The sequence below is a fragment of the Atractosteus spatula genome, chromosome 4, assembly GCF_055471065.1.
Source record: "Atractosteus spatula isolate fAtrSpa1 chromosome 4, fAtrSpa1.hap1, whole genome shotgun sequence".
In the NCBI taxonomy this organism is placed as follows: Eukaryota; Metazoa; Chordata; class Actinopteri; order Semionotiformes; family Lepisosteidae; genus Atractosteus; species Atractosteus spatula.
Window position 1 is genome coordinate 1,822,995 of NC_142709.1, and position 14,220 is coordinate 1,837,214.

General features: G+C 41.8%; 1 protein-coding gene across 1 annotated transcript in view; it reads left to right on the forward strand.

The window, feature by feature from the left end:
• Positions 1 to 2,253: 2,253 nt before the first annotated feature.
• igsf3 (immunoglobulin superfamily, member 3) overlaps positions 2,254 to 14,220 on the forward strand; it is a 106,555-nt gene continuing 94,588 nt past the window's right edge. Inside the window, exon 1 of the mRNA XM_088913438.1 lies at positions 2,254 to 3,885. Coding sequence (XP_088769564.1) covers positions 3,828 to 3,885 — 58 coding nt within the window. The 5' untranslated portion in view covers positions 2,254 to 3,827. The remainder of the gene's footprint in view (positions 3,886 to 14,220) is intronic.

Consider the following 14,220-nt stretch of genomic DNA (forward strand, 5'->3'; position numbering starts at 1 on the left):
CCAGGATGCAGGATGCAGGATGCAGGATGCAGGTGTAACATACACAAGCCATGGCCACTGGAGGTCAGTGAAGGACAGTGGAGGACAGTGGAGGTAGGTGGAGGTCAGTGGACATCAGTGGAGGCCAGTAGAGGTGAGTGGAAGACAGTGGAGGACAGTGGACATTAGTGGAGCACAGTGGAAGTCAGTGGAACCCATTGGACATCAGTGGAGGACAGTGGACATCAGTGGAGGACAGTGGAGGCACGTGGAGGTCAGGGGCCAGGCTAAGAGACGCCCAGTGGAACATATTTCTCTGGTGCTCTCACCACAAAGGAAGAAGCTAGCGAGATAGCCAGAGGATTACAAGGAGTTTTCTTCCTATTTTTTGAGCGGCAGAAGGAGGCGTGCCAGGATGATGTTTTATTTTCATTGGAGCACGGTGGAGAGATACAGGGCTCTCCCCTCCTCAGGGACTGCTCTACAAAACTTTATTTTGGCTCTGTCTATTGGTTGTCAAATTGCTTGTTTGTTTTACGGCGTGTGTGTACTGTGATACCTCAGGGTTGTTACAAGAAGCACGTTAGAATAATTACTGTGGCATCTACCTGCCTTGAGCAGGTCTGTGGGTGCGCTGGTGGCTCTGAGGGATCCATCAAACTGTGGAGCAGAAGGGTCCTGGTGCCTGTAAAATCGCAGTACCTGTCACCATGCTGGCGACACACATACTGTACCACACCTCGCACTGTTCGGCCAACCTCTTCATTCACACCACAGCTGCAGGCTGACACTGCAGCTTCTCGCAGACACCAGTGGTTTGCAGACTGTCACTCTACATTGAGTGCCCTCTTTCTGCAGCTCCTGGCGCCTGGTTGTCATGGACACAAGGCACCTGTATCTTCCCTTCCATTGTTTGAGAGCATGTTGAGCTCTATCAGATTTGACTGTCTGTTTTTTTTTCACAAAAAGTGAAATCTGCCATCTGTCTCTTTGGTAATGTAGCTTCTTGAAGTCTGAATTATGCTTCCTGATTTTTTGAGGTGCTAGCAATCCTTCGAGACTGTCAGAATTTACACTCTACCCAAGTCTGATATTGCCTTCAGAGATGTGCTGTCTGGCAGTACTTTCCTATCCTCTGAAAACATGGGATATTCCACATGCTGGGTTACTGCTATGTCATTTTACTTTCTCTAATACAGTACGATTTACAGTGGACTTTTGGTTCCAAAGACGACCCACTATTGTGTAGTTAAAATACAGGCAAGGTATTTCTAAATTGTCAGTGATCTGTTACTCGCACTAATAGCAGACAATTATTTTACACATTTAAAAGGCATAACTGAGTTTGCAACACGTCAAGCATTACTAACGGCTGGAAACCCTCAGATGATATACCATAGTACAGCCAGCTACCTCGACGGCCACGTGTCTTCGACGGAGGGAGTTATTTTTACTCCAGTTTAAGTGGTACTTTAAAAACCGCGGACAACATTAGAGAGCAATAAATAATTGAGAAAATTAAAATAAATTCTCCAGATATCAAAGGGTTATCAATACAACAGATAACAAAGGTCACCACTACGAAGAGATAGAAGTTCATACTTAAATAAAAAGTAATGTTGCTTTTTCCCCCAAAAAGTTCATTTTAAACGGTTCCTTTGTGAAGTATGATATATACATATTGTGTATAATACATGCTGATCGCAGGCCGGTAATTGGAGAGAGTGGGTTGGTTCCGGATAGTAACTGGGATCATCAACTGATTTGCAGTGCTAGAAATATACGAACGGTTCTGCGTTTGGTCGTGTCCTTTTGTTATCATATCCTCCCATTAAACCTCGCCAAATGTCGATGATCGGCAGATTCAGCTACACCTGAGAAAATGCAGCTCACACGTCGGCAGACATTTTAAACAGGCTGCAACACAGACTACACTGTTCGGAGGAGAAACAATTGAAAACAGACATTCGTGTCCTGCGACTTTTATAAAGTATAAGAAACGTATCGTTTAAAAACTGTAACTGCGTGACTTCCCTTTTATCCTTACTGTCACACTGTTCATGTTTTGGGTTTTTTCTTTTCTATGAGTTGAAACGCAAAAAAAGCAATCAATTCAAACCAGGAGAGACTTTGTCCGGAGCTGTAATTTAAAAAGGAGACCTGCCTCCCGTCCAATTGGGAAGGAATTGAAGTAAACTCCGCCTCCGTGTCGGCACCAGCCCAGCCGGCTCCGGGAGGTGGGTCTTGGGGAGGAAGAAAGGAAGAGGACTTTTCGAAATGGGAATGAATGCTGATCTTCTCGCAAACACGGGGGAAACAAAGAGCGCCGCAGAAAGAGGAAGGCTTGACTCGCTTCCCGGTGGAGCACCTTGAACAAAGCCAGGCGCACACATGCGCTCTCAGTGCCCGCACAGGTACCGCTGCTGTACTGGCCGGGGGGGGTAGAGGAAGCCAAGAGGCTGCCCTGTTACTCCAGTGACCTTACCAGCAGATGTGGGAAAGAGAAAGTGAGGCGAAGTGAAGTGCAAAAGGAGGAAAGGAGCTGGGACCTGCAAGGCGCTGATCCGGGGGATGTTGCGCTCTTCTTGCTGACGCCGGAACCTCCGAGGGGGTAGTGGACTCGGACCAGTGGAAACGAAAGCCGGAAAGGACGCGACCAGGGGCTATCTCCGTGAGGGGTTCACTGTGTGGACGCAGTATCAAACGTGTCCAAGTCCTGTCAGGGAAAGCGCTCGCCACCTGACGTGCCTGTCCGTGGGATTTATTCCAGCGCACTTCCTTCAAAGACTGGAAAGGAAGCTCCCCGGGAAAATCTGAGTTTTCTTTTAAACGGACAGTTGTTTTTTTTTTTTAAAACTAACCGTTTAGAAATCGCTACCAGTCTTTTTGTTGTGAGAAGGATGTAGAGTTTCCCCCCCCATTTCAACGACAGATGCGTGTTGGCGGATTTACAGCCCGATTCCCTTGGGCAGTGGCAGAAGTTTACTTCGCCCTGATTTTGTCCTTTCATATCCTCGTTCCGCGCACCCCGTCCGGAGAGAGGTACTTGAAATAGCCGGGGACGAGATCGTTTTGAGCAGGACTGCCTGCCCACGACTATTCTTTGTGGTTAACGCGTTTCGCTTGTGACAAGAGCTCTTTCAGCTGCGAAGTGTCATCAAAACGACGCATCGTCACTAACCATTCTCCGCTGTTCTGCCCACGGGGTTGAGAGCTCTAAAGTTATCTCGGGAAACATCCCTTTGTGCCGTATTAAGCAAAGCTCCTTCTTAAATAAAAGGATTACGAGCCGAGGCACCGATGACCACCTCACGCCGCTGCCTGAAGTCCGTGGTGTGTGGCGCTGCCCTGTGCTGATCTGTTTTCCACAGCTCTCTCACCTTACTCATCCCAGCAGACGCGCACACACCCCACACGGCGTTCCGGAGTCAGCCGGACACTTCACAGCGGGGTCCGTGGACGGCGGACGGGACAGCCGCGTTTTGGAGGCACCATTACAAATTTAGTCTCGATGTTGTGGAAACTGACAGCTGACGTGTGATTGTGATTTATTCCGGCGTTGTGAAGCTTCGGAAAGCGCTCTCTTGAAGCCACCGATACATTGCAATTCACTGATCTCTTGATTTGGAGATTGGGTTTTTTTCCCCCCCCCCGTTGCCCGTAATACATGTCTGTGATAGATGTAAAGTTATTAAATTAGACCAGGGGCTGTGGTCTGAACAGACTCATTCCTGGGCAATCTTTTTATACTGGAAATCTGTTTTTTTTTTTAAAAGGAAGTTAACTGAACAGTATATCTGACCGTGATACACTGTCGAGAAGGATTAAGTGCGGCGTCCACGGACTCAATGGCAGCGATCAAGAGTGTGGGTTTAATTGCCGCTGTCATCGCATGTATTTTACTTGGTAAGTGTATTTTCCATGTTTGGAGTATTGTCTATTTCATGTTACAAGCATGCAGCCCCCGTAATCTTATGTCTGTTTGACTTTAAGGGGTCATGATCGATATTTTCGTATGTTGCTCCTATACTTCCAGGATTAAGCTTTCAGGATTTTTTTTTGGGGGGGTGTTGAGCAAATGTTGCCCGAGGTGGCGGGGACCTGCGGTATCTTGACGTTTGAAGAGTTGCGATGCTCGCCGGTGGTGTTTGGCCAAGACCTCGGAGGCGGTGGGCTGACGGGTCGCTCGCTGCCTGTGGGAATTCGCCCCTGGAGAGGGCTCGGCCGCCACTCCTCCTGTGCCGTGGGCACTCCCTGGGACCAAGCGTGGGAGAAGCCGTGTCTTGATCACTGAGTCACCCGTCATGTAGGACTGCAACTCGGAGCCACGGAGAGGGGGGAAATACATTTTAGCGATACAATCTAATCCTCATTTTAACGCTAGTCGTATATCATTTTGAATAGGTAGATGCATCCATTGTGATTTTCTATTGTTGTTACTGCCGGAGTAAGGTTATTTTAAGAATGTGGAAGTTGCATTTTAGATATTATATTATGCGCCAGTTAAAAAGCTGTACTGATCGACAGTTCTGCGATTTGCGACAAAGGGGCGCACTGATAAACGGAATTCTTACAGTCTGTTTGTGTCAGTTGAGATCGGCTCACTTCTGATTAAATACACATTTATTTTTGGCTGTCGCCGTGTGAAAAGACGCACGAGCGGTGCCCTACTTTCTCAATACTGGGCACACCTGTCTGTTCACTACTTGCAGTTGTGCAACACGGAATTTGTATTTTAGTGGAAATGCGCTTTTATAACCATTCTCTGTAACGTCTCTGGTTTTAGTGTTTTATCGGGACAAATTCGCAAAAGAAAAAAAGTGGATTGGTTTTGTCGCTTAGTTGAAAAGCTGAAGGTAAAAACAGAAAAAAATTAGAACATTGATGTTGTAACTCCTTAATTTATTTTAGTTTACATAATACTGTTTGGGGGGAAAAGAAGGCAGAGAAAATCAGCATTCTTTTAATCTGACACAGTAAAGTGAAAAATATTTCATAGGATTGGATTGCCCAAGGAGTGGACGATTCTCTTATTTAGAAGAGGGTTAAGAGCAATATAGATTTTTCCTTTCTAAAACGTGACTCTTACTAATAATAGTATTGCTGTAATGTAAAAAAGCATTGATGGATATACTGTACAACACTCATTAGTAATCCTATCTTGTTAGCAGTTACTATTTTCTTTACTCTTTGCTCATATATTAATCACAGTACATCACAGTCCTCACGCGGGCATCCAGCAGGTTTGTTAAAAAATCAACGTTTGCAGGGCTCCTGTGCAATTAATTTTTAAAGATTGCTTGCAAACGTTCTTCATGCTGACCCAATTAAAGTTCTGTGACAAAGCAAGTCATGGGCCTGTATGATTAACCATTATCACTTATGAGTGTCCGTGTAGCAGATTATAAATCTTTTTTCTGTAGATGTCACTGTTGAGATCCAAACAGTTCAATTACCCTTTCTCTCATAACCCAGCAAATATACATAAGGGGTTTTACAGCATTTTAGAGCAAACTACTCTGGAATCCCCATACCTGGCACACTCACATTTAATACTGTTTCTTTTATCCTGGCGTGTCTCAGACATACTTAGAAAGGAATTACTGCCTTTCAATTACTTTTAAGGCATTGCTCTTCCTATCCCAAGAAATAGAATTGATTTTGTCACAAGTGGTTCAACATTTGTATCGGATGAGAGTCTTCGTTGGCAGGCTTTGGCAATGTTCCCATCTTAACCCCCTGTGGATTTTTCCAGCAGATGGAAATTTAACTCCGTTTGGCGCCATTGTTTGCAAACTCAAGAGCTGGGCAGCAGTGGAAATAGTAGCCAGATTTGTGTTTCAGTAGGTGTTGCATAATAACAGCAGGAGGATACGAGTGAGGGAGAAGATTCTTTATTTCTAGGACAGTATCCCAGCTGTAGGAGCCAATGATTTCTGAAGGTTTTTTTTTCAGGGAAATACTAATGCTGAATTTCTGATCATAAAGATTGCACACGGTCTTTAAGTGCATCACACGATGTTTCAGTGACAGTACTATGCAGCAGCAGACACTGGGACTGTCTTGTCCATTTCATCTCATCATTCTTCTCCTTTTAATGCCTTTTCATTTTTAAAAATCATAACATTTTAATTATCTGTTTGTTGGCATCTTAGTGCTTCAGCATTGTACAGTGTATGCAATCCTTTAAACAGTGGAATACATTTTTGGTTTAAATTCCTGATTTGAGTAGAATTAACTTCTTTATTCAGAACAACAAAGATGCTTTGCTATATTTTAAAAAAAGGTGCATCTGCATATATTGATTCCCTTTATCTGAACGTTAACATTTCATTAATGTTTCAAATATTTTGAATTTGTTTTATCTCTGCAGTAAAATTGGGTGATAGTCTATTATTAAGAGAACTCAGGAAAATGGCTGGTATATTTTGGAAACATTTTTTAGGCCTCCCATTATCATGCAACTTTCTCTGTAGCGTTTAAACCTCGCAAAAAAGCCCACCAGTCTGTAATGACTGTGCAGTATACCGGTGATGACCAAGGCTTGATTCCCATTTCTGGAGACACTACTACATTAGCAGACATCTCCTCTTCTCACCATTGTGACGTGGTGAAGTTTGGAATGCCAGCTGGCTTAGAAAGTATTTTTAGTGCCACGCTCTTTAAAAAAAAATATTTCTTCCATGCATGGAAGACTGTACGCCTAGGTTACTGCTTGTTGACCCCTTTTGCCTTGGTTGCAGAGATGTACAGTGGGCAGCTGGTAAATTCTGTTTATCGGGTCCTGTCAAACAGTGCTCTGTGCAGTGAAGGCCGGGGGTGGATCTGAGGAGTTCTCTTGGGGAAACTTTCCACTGTACTTTACAGTATATCTTGACATTGTGCAGACTTAAAGCAGGATTTTGGCAGGGCAATACTTGTATATGTTCTGGCTGTACTGGTACTTTCATTCACCTAATAAACAGTCTGTCAATTGAACCATTTTTCCCATGGTTGTTCAAGGTTTGACAAGTGCATTACATTTTGGTAAACTGCCCAAAGGTGTTCTCGCTGAAGATTTTAGAAACCCAGGCAGGTCAGAGTAAACCCACCATAATTTCTTCAGGATCCCATGGGGGAAATGTTGGGGGAGCTAAGATTATTGTACTACCTCCACGTTGTTCTTCTGTGTTTTCCAAATACAGAGTGAATTTATTTTCAGTGTTCATCATTTGATTTTACTGGCATTGCCTCAGTTGTCTCTTCTTCAGAATCCCTTGGCTCACAAACAAACTAATGAAAATCAATGAGACAAGAAACACTCCTTGTCTTGGATACTTTGGTTGTACAGTACATTTTGAATTGCAATTAATTCCTAAGAAACAGAGTGTAAGCAATGTTTATACCTTAGGGGAGACTCTTATCATCTGCAGTTGAACATGGAAAATCACAACCAGCTATTTAAACTAAAGATTTTCCAGTCTGCTGCTTTACTAGCTGTATAGGTTGAGTATTGTCTTCTTTTACTTACGTTTTTCTATGATTGGGGGTGGACACGTCTTAAAAGCAGTTGTACATTGGGGTATAGGGACTTGTTTTTAATGTAGGAATATCATTGTTTTTTAGCAACATTTAAGTCAGACACTCCCTTTCACTGCTTTGAAATGTTTTGAATATTAATAATTCAATATTTACTTAAAATAGGGTGTGTTGTTTGTTCAAAACGATCATGTTCTCTGAGCGGAGATGTTCTTCTGTAAAGCAGGTCTGGGAATAACAGATCAGATTATAATTAGTTTCCCATATTTTCAAATTCCAATCACTTAAAATTTTAGGTGCAGTTGATATATCTGATTTCTCTGTGTGTTTGTTCTGTTCCTTATTGCAGTTTTCATTTAATATGGAGCCGTTTTTTTTAGAATTTATAGGGAAATAACAAATAGTATTTTTTGTTTATAGTATTTGTTGTTTACAAACTATTGTGTGGTCATATTGGATGATATTATTTCTCCCTTTTACCTTGTTTCCCTCCTAATGGCATAACGATAATGTTCTCATTTAAAGTAGAGACATGCTCAGAAGTCACTGACGCGATAACAGCCTTTCATTTTCACAGTGTGCAGTCATACACTTAATTCCCATTTACTTTAAAAAAAAACATAGACATGTGACGTTTGAAGCAACTGTAAACCAGACCATCAGGAGTCTGTAAATTAAAATATTTGTGTAGCAGACATTGCTCTAGATAACAGTCCAGCCTATAGTATTTGGTGAATACAGTTGCTGATTTTTACATGAACATTTAAAATAAATATTTAAAGATTCATAGTAACAACATCCTTGAACTTTAATATATTAACTCCTTGATAATCCAGTTGTACCTTATTTTACATTTACAATATGCTTACGACGAATGCTACAGCCAGTGTTGGCAAGAAGATTAAATGTCAGTAAATTTGAGTACTTTTCCGTTACTCACTCGGGGATGAACAGTAATTGATCTGAGTTGTATTTTTTTTCTTCGGATGCTTGGTTTCTTTTTCCCATTGCCGCAGTTTAATTTAACGTGAGTTCAGACTCGTTCCAGAGGCAGTGTTAACCGCATGAAGCGTTAGCAATTTTAGAGTTGGGGACCAGGAAGGTTTTGATTTTCCGTTAATCTTTTCAAGATTGTTTCCCCCCCTCTTTCCATCAGTAAGCCTAATAAGTGGCACCTCTGTTAGCTGTGCCCGAGACAGAGAGTCAGTTATTTATTTCATGTGAGGAACTTGATCTATTACTTTGTCCTCATTAAATAGACAGGTGAATGCTTGAATAACAAGACTGTAGCTTGGCTCCCTGGGAATTAAGAATGTACTCTGTTTTAATACAGCTGGAGGTGCTAGTATCATTGAACAAAACCTGGATTAGACAAATGTTTGTGCAAGCTCCCTCTCATTTAATTTCTTTATTGCAGTTCAGCAAAGCAGTATTGTTTATTTTTTCCTTCTGTTAAAAAACAACAGTGTTTAGTCTGTGCTGCCATTGCGTTCTTTCCTTCTTTTGGTAAGTAACAGTAGAACACACTGTAACCTATATTTTGGAAGTAAATTAGTGTTTAATAAAGTTTGAGATTATCAAGTTTTACTAGCACTTTTATCATGGGGAAGGAGAAGAGGGGGTAGTGTTTGGTGTGCATCTGAGCTGGACTCATTGAAAAAGGTGACTTTGTTTTTATTTTCATACTGTTGATTGGTCCATGGTGAATCACAGCTCACAGTATGTGCAGCGCGTCGATTCAGCATTACAGAATGCTTTACAGTACTGTACCAAATAACACAGTTGCAATCTTGCTGAGCAGGATTTAATCAGTTTCCTCAGATACGCAATTCTGAAAAAGGAGAAACCTATAGAGTTATTACAAGTGTGATTTCTTTCTAAATAAAATACATTTTTAATTTGGTGCCACATATTAACATAATTTGAAAAGCCCTGCTGGAGTATTTGTTATAATCCCCTTGGTCAGGTATGATGAGTGGAGAGAGACACGCAAGTCAGGTGCTTCCACGCGGGGAGATCCTATGACTGTTGTGTGCGCCCACTGGGAAAGCCCGTTATCCAGACCGGATAATGATGCCACAAGGACGTGTATCCTTCAGGCCAGAGCCTAGACCTTCCACTCTGTGTGCTGCTGCCTGCTGGGAGGGGAGGGGGGGGGTCACACGTCTCCGCTGGCGTCTCCATCCCACGCTGGAGCGCGTGAAGGACATGGATGGACAAAGTGATTGAAATGGGTTCTAGACGCTGAATTTTTAAACACCTGTCTGTTAATAATGGAAAATGAAGATTCTGGAAAGCCTGTGAATAATTCACGAGTCAGCGCAATGAGGTGCAGGATGCTGACCTAATGCATGCGCAAGGTAGCGAGGCAAATCGGAAGCCAGACAGCCAGTCTTGGGCTTGTCTGCCACGTTGGAACAGCGAGCAGTGAAGTTCAGCCTCTCTCCCACAGGCCCCGTTTGGCATGTAAACCATCAACTCTGCTTCACACAAAGTTTCACAACAGAGGCGTAAAATCACAGATGGTTAACTGTGCGCTGACGGTGTTATGGGGGAGGATTTTAATAATTTAAATTCCAAAAACAAAGCACGGCAGATTGAGGTGATGGTGTTGCCCTCGAAGTGTTCAGTAATGTCCATCATTTGCTCTGGAGGCACAAAGGTGTTGTATTAATCTGTGCACAAACTTTCAGCTTTCACCTACGCAGAAGGACGGCATTTTGAATCTAAGATAAGATCACTTTATTGGCCATATACAATTTCTTGTATTAGGAATGTGTATTTTCACACACCCCAACTTGCTCTCCATGAGACACACAGACAGGGAGAGAAGCTGGGGGTCAGAGTGCAGGGCATTTATACGGCGCCCCTGGAGCAGTTGGGGTGAAGGGCCTTGCTCAGGGGCCCAATGGAGTAGGATTCCTCTGCCGGCCGCAGGATACGAACTGGCAACCTTCCAGCCACAGGCGCAGATCCACCCCACTGCTACTGAACTGCCCTGAAAATGAGTGCGCTGCAATATCTTGTTTTAGCTAAACTAGTCTGATTTCTACACTTTCACCGTTTATATTTAGATGAAGGTGAGCCAACGTTAACTTTTTTTTTAAAGAACATTTATGTGGGTTTGGGTTGCAACCTTTGATACATTAGTTCTTAAAATGCTTTTAAGACTCGGTTTCACAGTTAAAATATGCTGGGCTGTGATGGCAACAGTCATAGGTCCATAGTGAAAAACAGACTCTTGTTAAAAATGGATCAAATGGAAAGCTATATGCAGTGGGAAAAAAAGGCAAATAATAGAGTACATATCTGAAATTCTATCGAGTCAGGAGGGTACAATTATTTAATAACCACAAGTAAAATGCATAACGTGTGGGACACACTGTACCAGTAAAATTATTTTAATTTTTAAAAGCATGGCTTAAAGGAGAAGGAAATTACCATTTCATTTCAAATATAATTTTAAAATACATTTAGCCTGACATTTTTAGGTAATGTGCTCTGTGTGGAAGAATGAGAATTTTAAAGTTCTTTTTGAGGAAAATGCCATCCACATTCTAAAATGGAAATACATTCTACACTAGATATAATAGCCTCTTGATTGCCCTTTTGTAAGCAATGCATTTAGACATGTAATGAATATACTCATTAGTGTACAGCAAGCAGAAGTGTATACAAATGGTTCCAGTCAAATATGAAGCATGTTCTGTAGCTGAAAGAGGATGTGCTGAGTGCTTGTGTTACACGTTCCTGCTGTATTGCAAACATAATGAAATAAGTAGGATGTGCTAGACAAAACTAGTTTTTCATTCTCTTTTATGGCTTCTTATCCAGCAATATACAGTTTTACAAAATACGGCATGTTCTCAAATGATTCCAACTTTGGAAACACAGGATGAGCTCTGTAGTGCAGACATCACCGTCTTGAATCCGGGCAAAGACAATAGCTAATAGCCTCTGGGTTTCTGCATTTGTGTGACATGTTGTGTGGCCTTGTGTCTGCAGGTTATTGTTATTCCATTTAACAAGTGACCCCTGTGTATTGTGATGCACCAGTAACCTTGCAGTGCTACCAATGAGAATCTTATCTTCTTATGTGATCTCTGGCTGTCGTGGCAATGTGGGTCAGCTATAACAATAAGAAGCAGATGGCCTAACAAGAGTATGTTGCTGGCAGCATGTGTGTCAATGTTCACTTCATCTCTCCTGTGCAAGTACGCTTGCTGTCGTAAACATTACAAATTGGCAGTTCCGACTGGGAACAGTTAATTGTTAATTAAAAGAAGTGTGTGTTTGTTTTTTTTACAGAATATTAAATAAAACATTATGTTGACTCAATGGCAGGCGTGCAAACTAGTGGTGATTATGACCATTTATTTTTGGAGTTATTTTAAGCTGTATCCTTTAGCTGAAGCAAAATCTCTTCTCTTTGGGATTATTATAATTGGTGGTTGTTAAAGAGCATGAAAATTGAGAAACTATTGTCGTCACCCTTTGTTGTGTACTGTTTTCAGATGAATGATTATGTCCCTAATTCCTTGTGAGTTTGGTTGCAACCCTTAATTTGTTTTTCATACTTAAGACTGTACCACTAGACCACTGCTGTATCCTCCCCCGTGGTCTGTAAAAACAATTTTTAAAATCAGCCCAGCCCTCCATTGGAATATAAATATCATAAACGTCCACCCACTCAAAGACCCAAATCCTCTGTTTCATCTTACAGGAGCAGCTTGTTCATCTCTTCCAGGCAATGTGGTGATGTTAAACACGATGGTTTCTAGAAAAACTCGTCCCTAGCTGTAAGATTTCTGTAGCCTGAGCAGATACTTGATGGCCTAGTGTCCTGTCTACTCTCTGTACTCAGCACAGAGGCCCGGGGAAAATGGCCCATTTGTGAAATTGAGTGGAAATGAATTTGTGGAAAGTGATAAGTGTGAAGAGTATGATACTAAGTCTGGTGGTAGCAGCTGAGTCAGTGAAGTTCCAATCAAGATGGAAGCCTGGAAATCTTTGACTTCATATTCGCGTTTACAAAAATCAGGAATGTAACCGGTGGTGGTTCTGCAATAAGGCTTGTCAGGGGTTTAAGCTTCCTTAGTTTAAGAAGAAAAACTCCACACTCTAGGAAAACCCCGCATGCTCCTCACTACCCATGCAAAACTAATACTCAATATAGTTACTAATAGCTGAAAATGTTACTATAGTGTCTCTAATGACATAAAGTTAAGGCTACACGAATGAAAGCCATTTGTATCAATTTCAAAGTAATGTGAAATGAGTTTGGCAAAACACTACTGACTAGGTTTTATTAATAATGTGTACGTTTTTAGATAATCTGTAATTGCTTGAGGTAAAAACAGTTAATAGCTTAAAATGATGTGATCTTGGCTGAGCAATCCAAATTCATAATGTTTTCCTGAAGCCTTAACCATTTTTTCCAAATAAAAACAAGTTTGTTTCAGTGACAGAAATGAAGCAATATACAAAAATAAGTATAGGCTACCAATTAAAGCAATGAAGACAAATTGCTGGATGGAACCTTCGGATCAATGAACCTTGACTCATCAAATGGGCTGGATGGTTTGTAAAAGGTTTTTATGATGCCGGAGGACACTGTGAAAACTTTTGCAGACACTGGCAGAATATGCCAGTCCTACACTGAAGACCCAGGTCAGAATTGAACCCTCGACAAGGGAGATAAGAGATAAATCTCCATGCCCACCAGAACTTCTGAATGCAGATACTGCTCGAAATTGAATCCTTCCTGTCCTGCAGAGCCGCTTGAGGAAAAGCTTACAGGGCCTGTTTTTCCAAATACAGAGCACAGGACCACGGCTATATCCTCAGTCCTCTCACAGTATTGGAATTGGATTCCAAAAATGCAACACATTTTCATCTACAGTTTTAAGTTTACCAGGCAAATTGGGACATTTTAGTTTGTTGAGAAGTGCTCGCACATAAAATCGCATTGACATTTTACAGGTTTTGTCATCATTCTTGCTCCTAGAATTAATTGATGTGGTTAATCTTGTTTATCGTACATGGACAGTGTCGGCTGTTTCCTTACCACCTGAAATTCCAAACGTAGGGTCTGATTCATATTATGAACGTTCACTTTCGATATAAAACAGGCATCAAGAAGCTGTATGTTTTTATGTATGCCTTTTCAAACCCTTTGACATTAGATTTTGAAGCCACCTCCACCTCCACAGGTGCAGTAAAAGTAGCTTTTGAGATTATGCCAGAGGACTATGGTAATCGATTCAGGTGTTAATGAATTCGTGGCAGTGTTTGCTTTAGATAAGATGTGTTCTGCCCCTGATAGGATTAGCTCTTTTGCAATGAATAATCCTCTTTAGGACTTCCAGACAGCTGGAGTTAACTTTTTTTTTGGTCGAGTGTGTAAACATGCCGGTTGATTCTGTAATCTGATAGATTAAAGCAACGGTTTCCTGCGGTGACGCGAGACACCAGTGCATCTATATACCCTTGACTGCTGAGCTGTGCCGACTTTTAGAATAGTTTGGAAACTTTGTTTCTACTGTGGGATATAGGTGGTAAAATTGAAGCAGTACAGGTTAACCGCAGTTGTATACAGTGTACACTAGAATCCACACCGAATTACTGTTTCATTGTGATACATTTCAAGATCATCTGCCAGCCAGCAGCCATGATGATACATAATCGCAAACGTCTCAAGATCTGCGCTCTGCGAGGGAATCT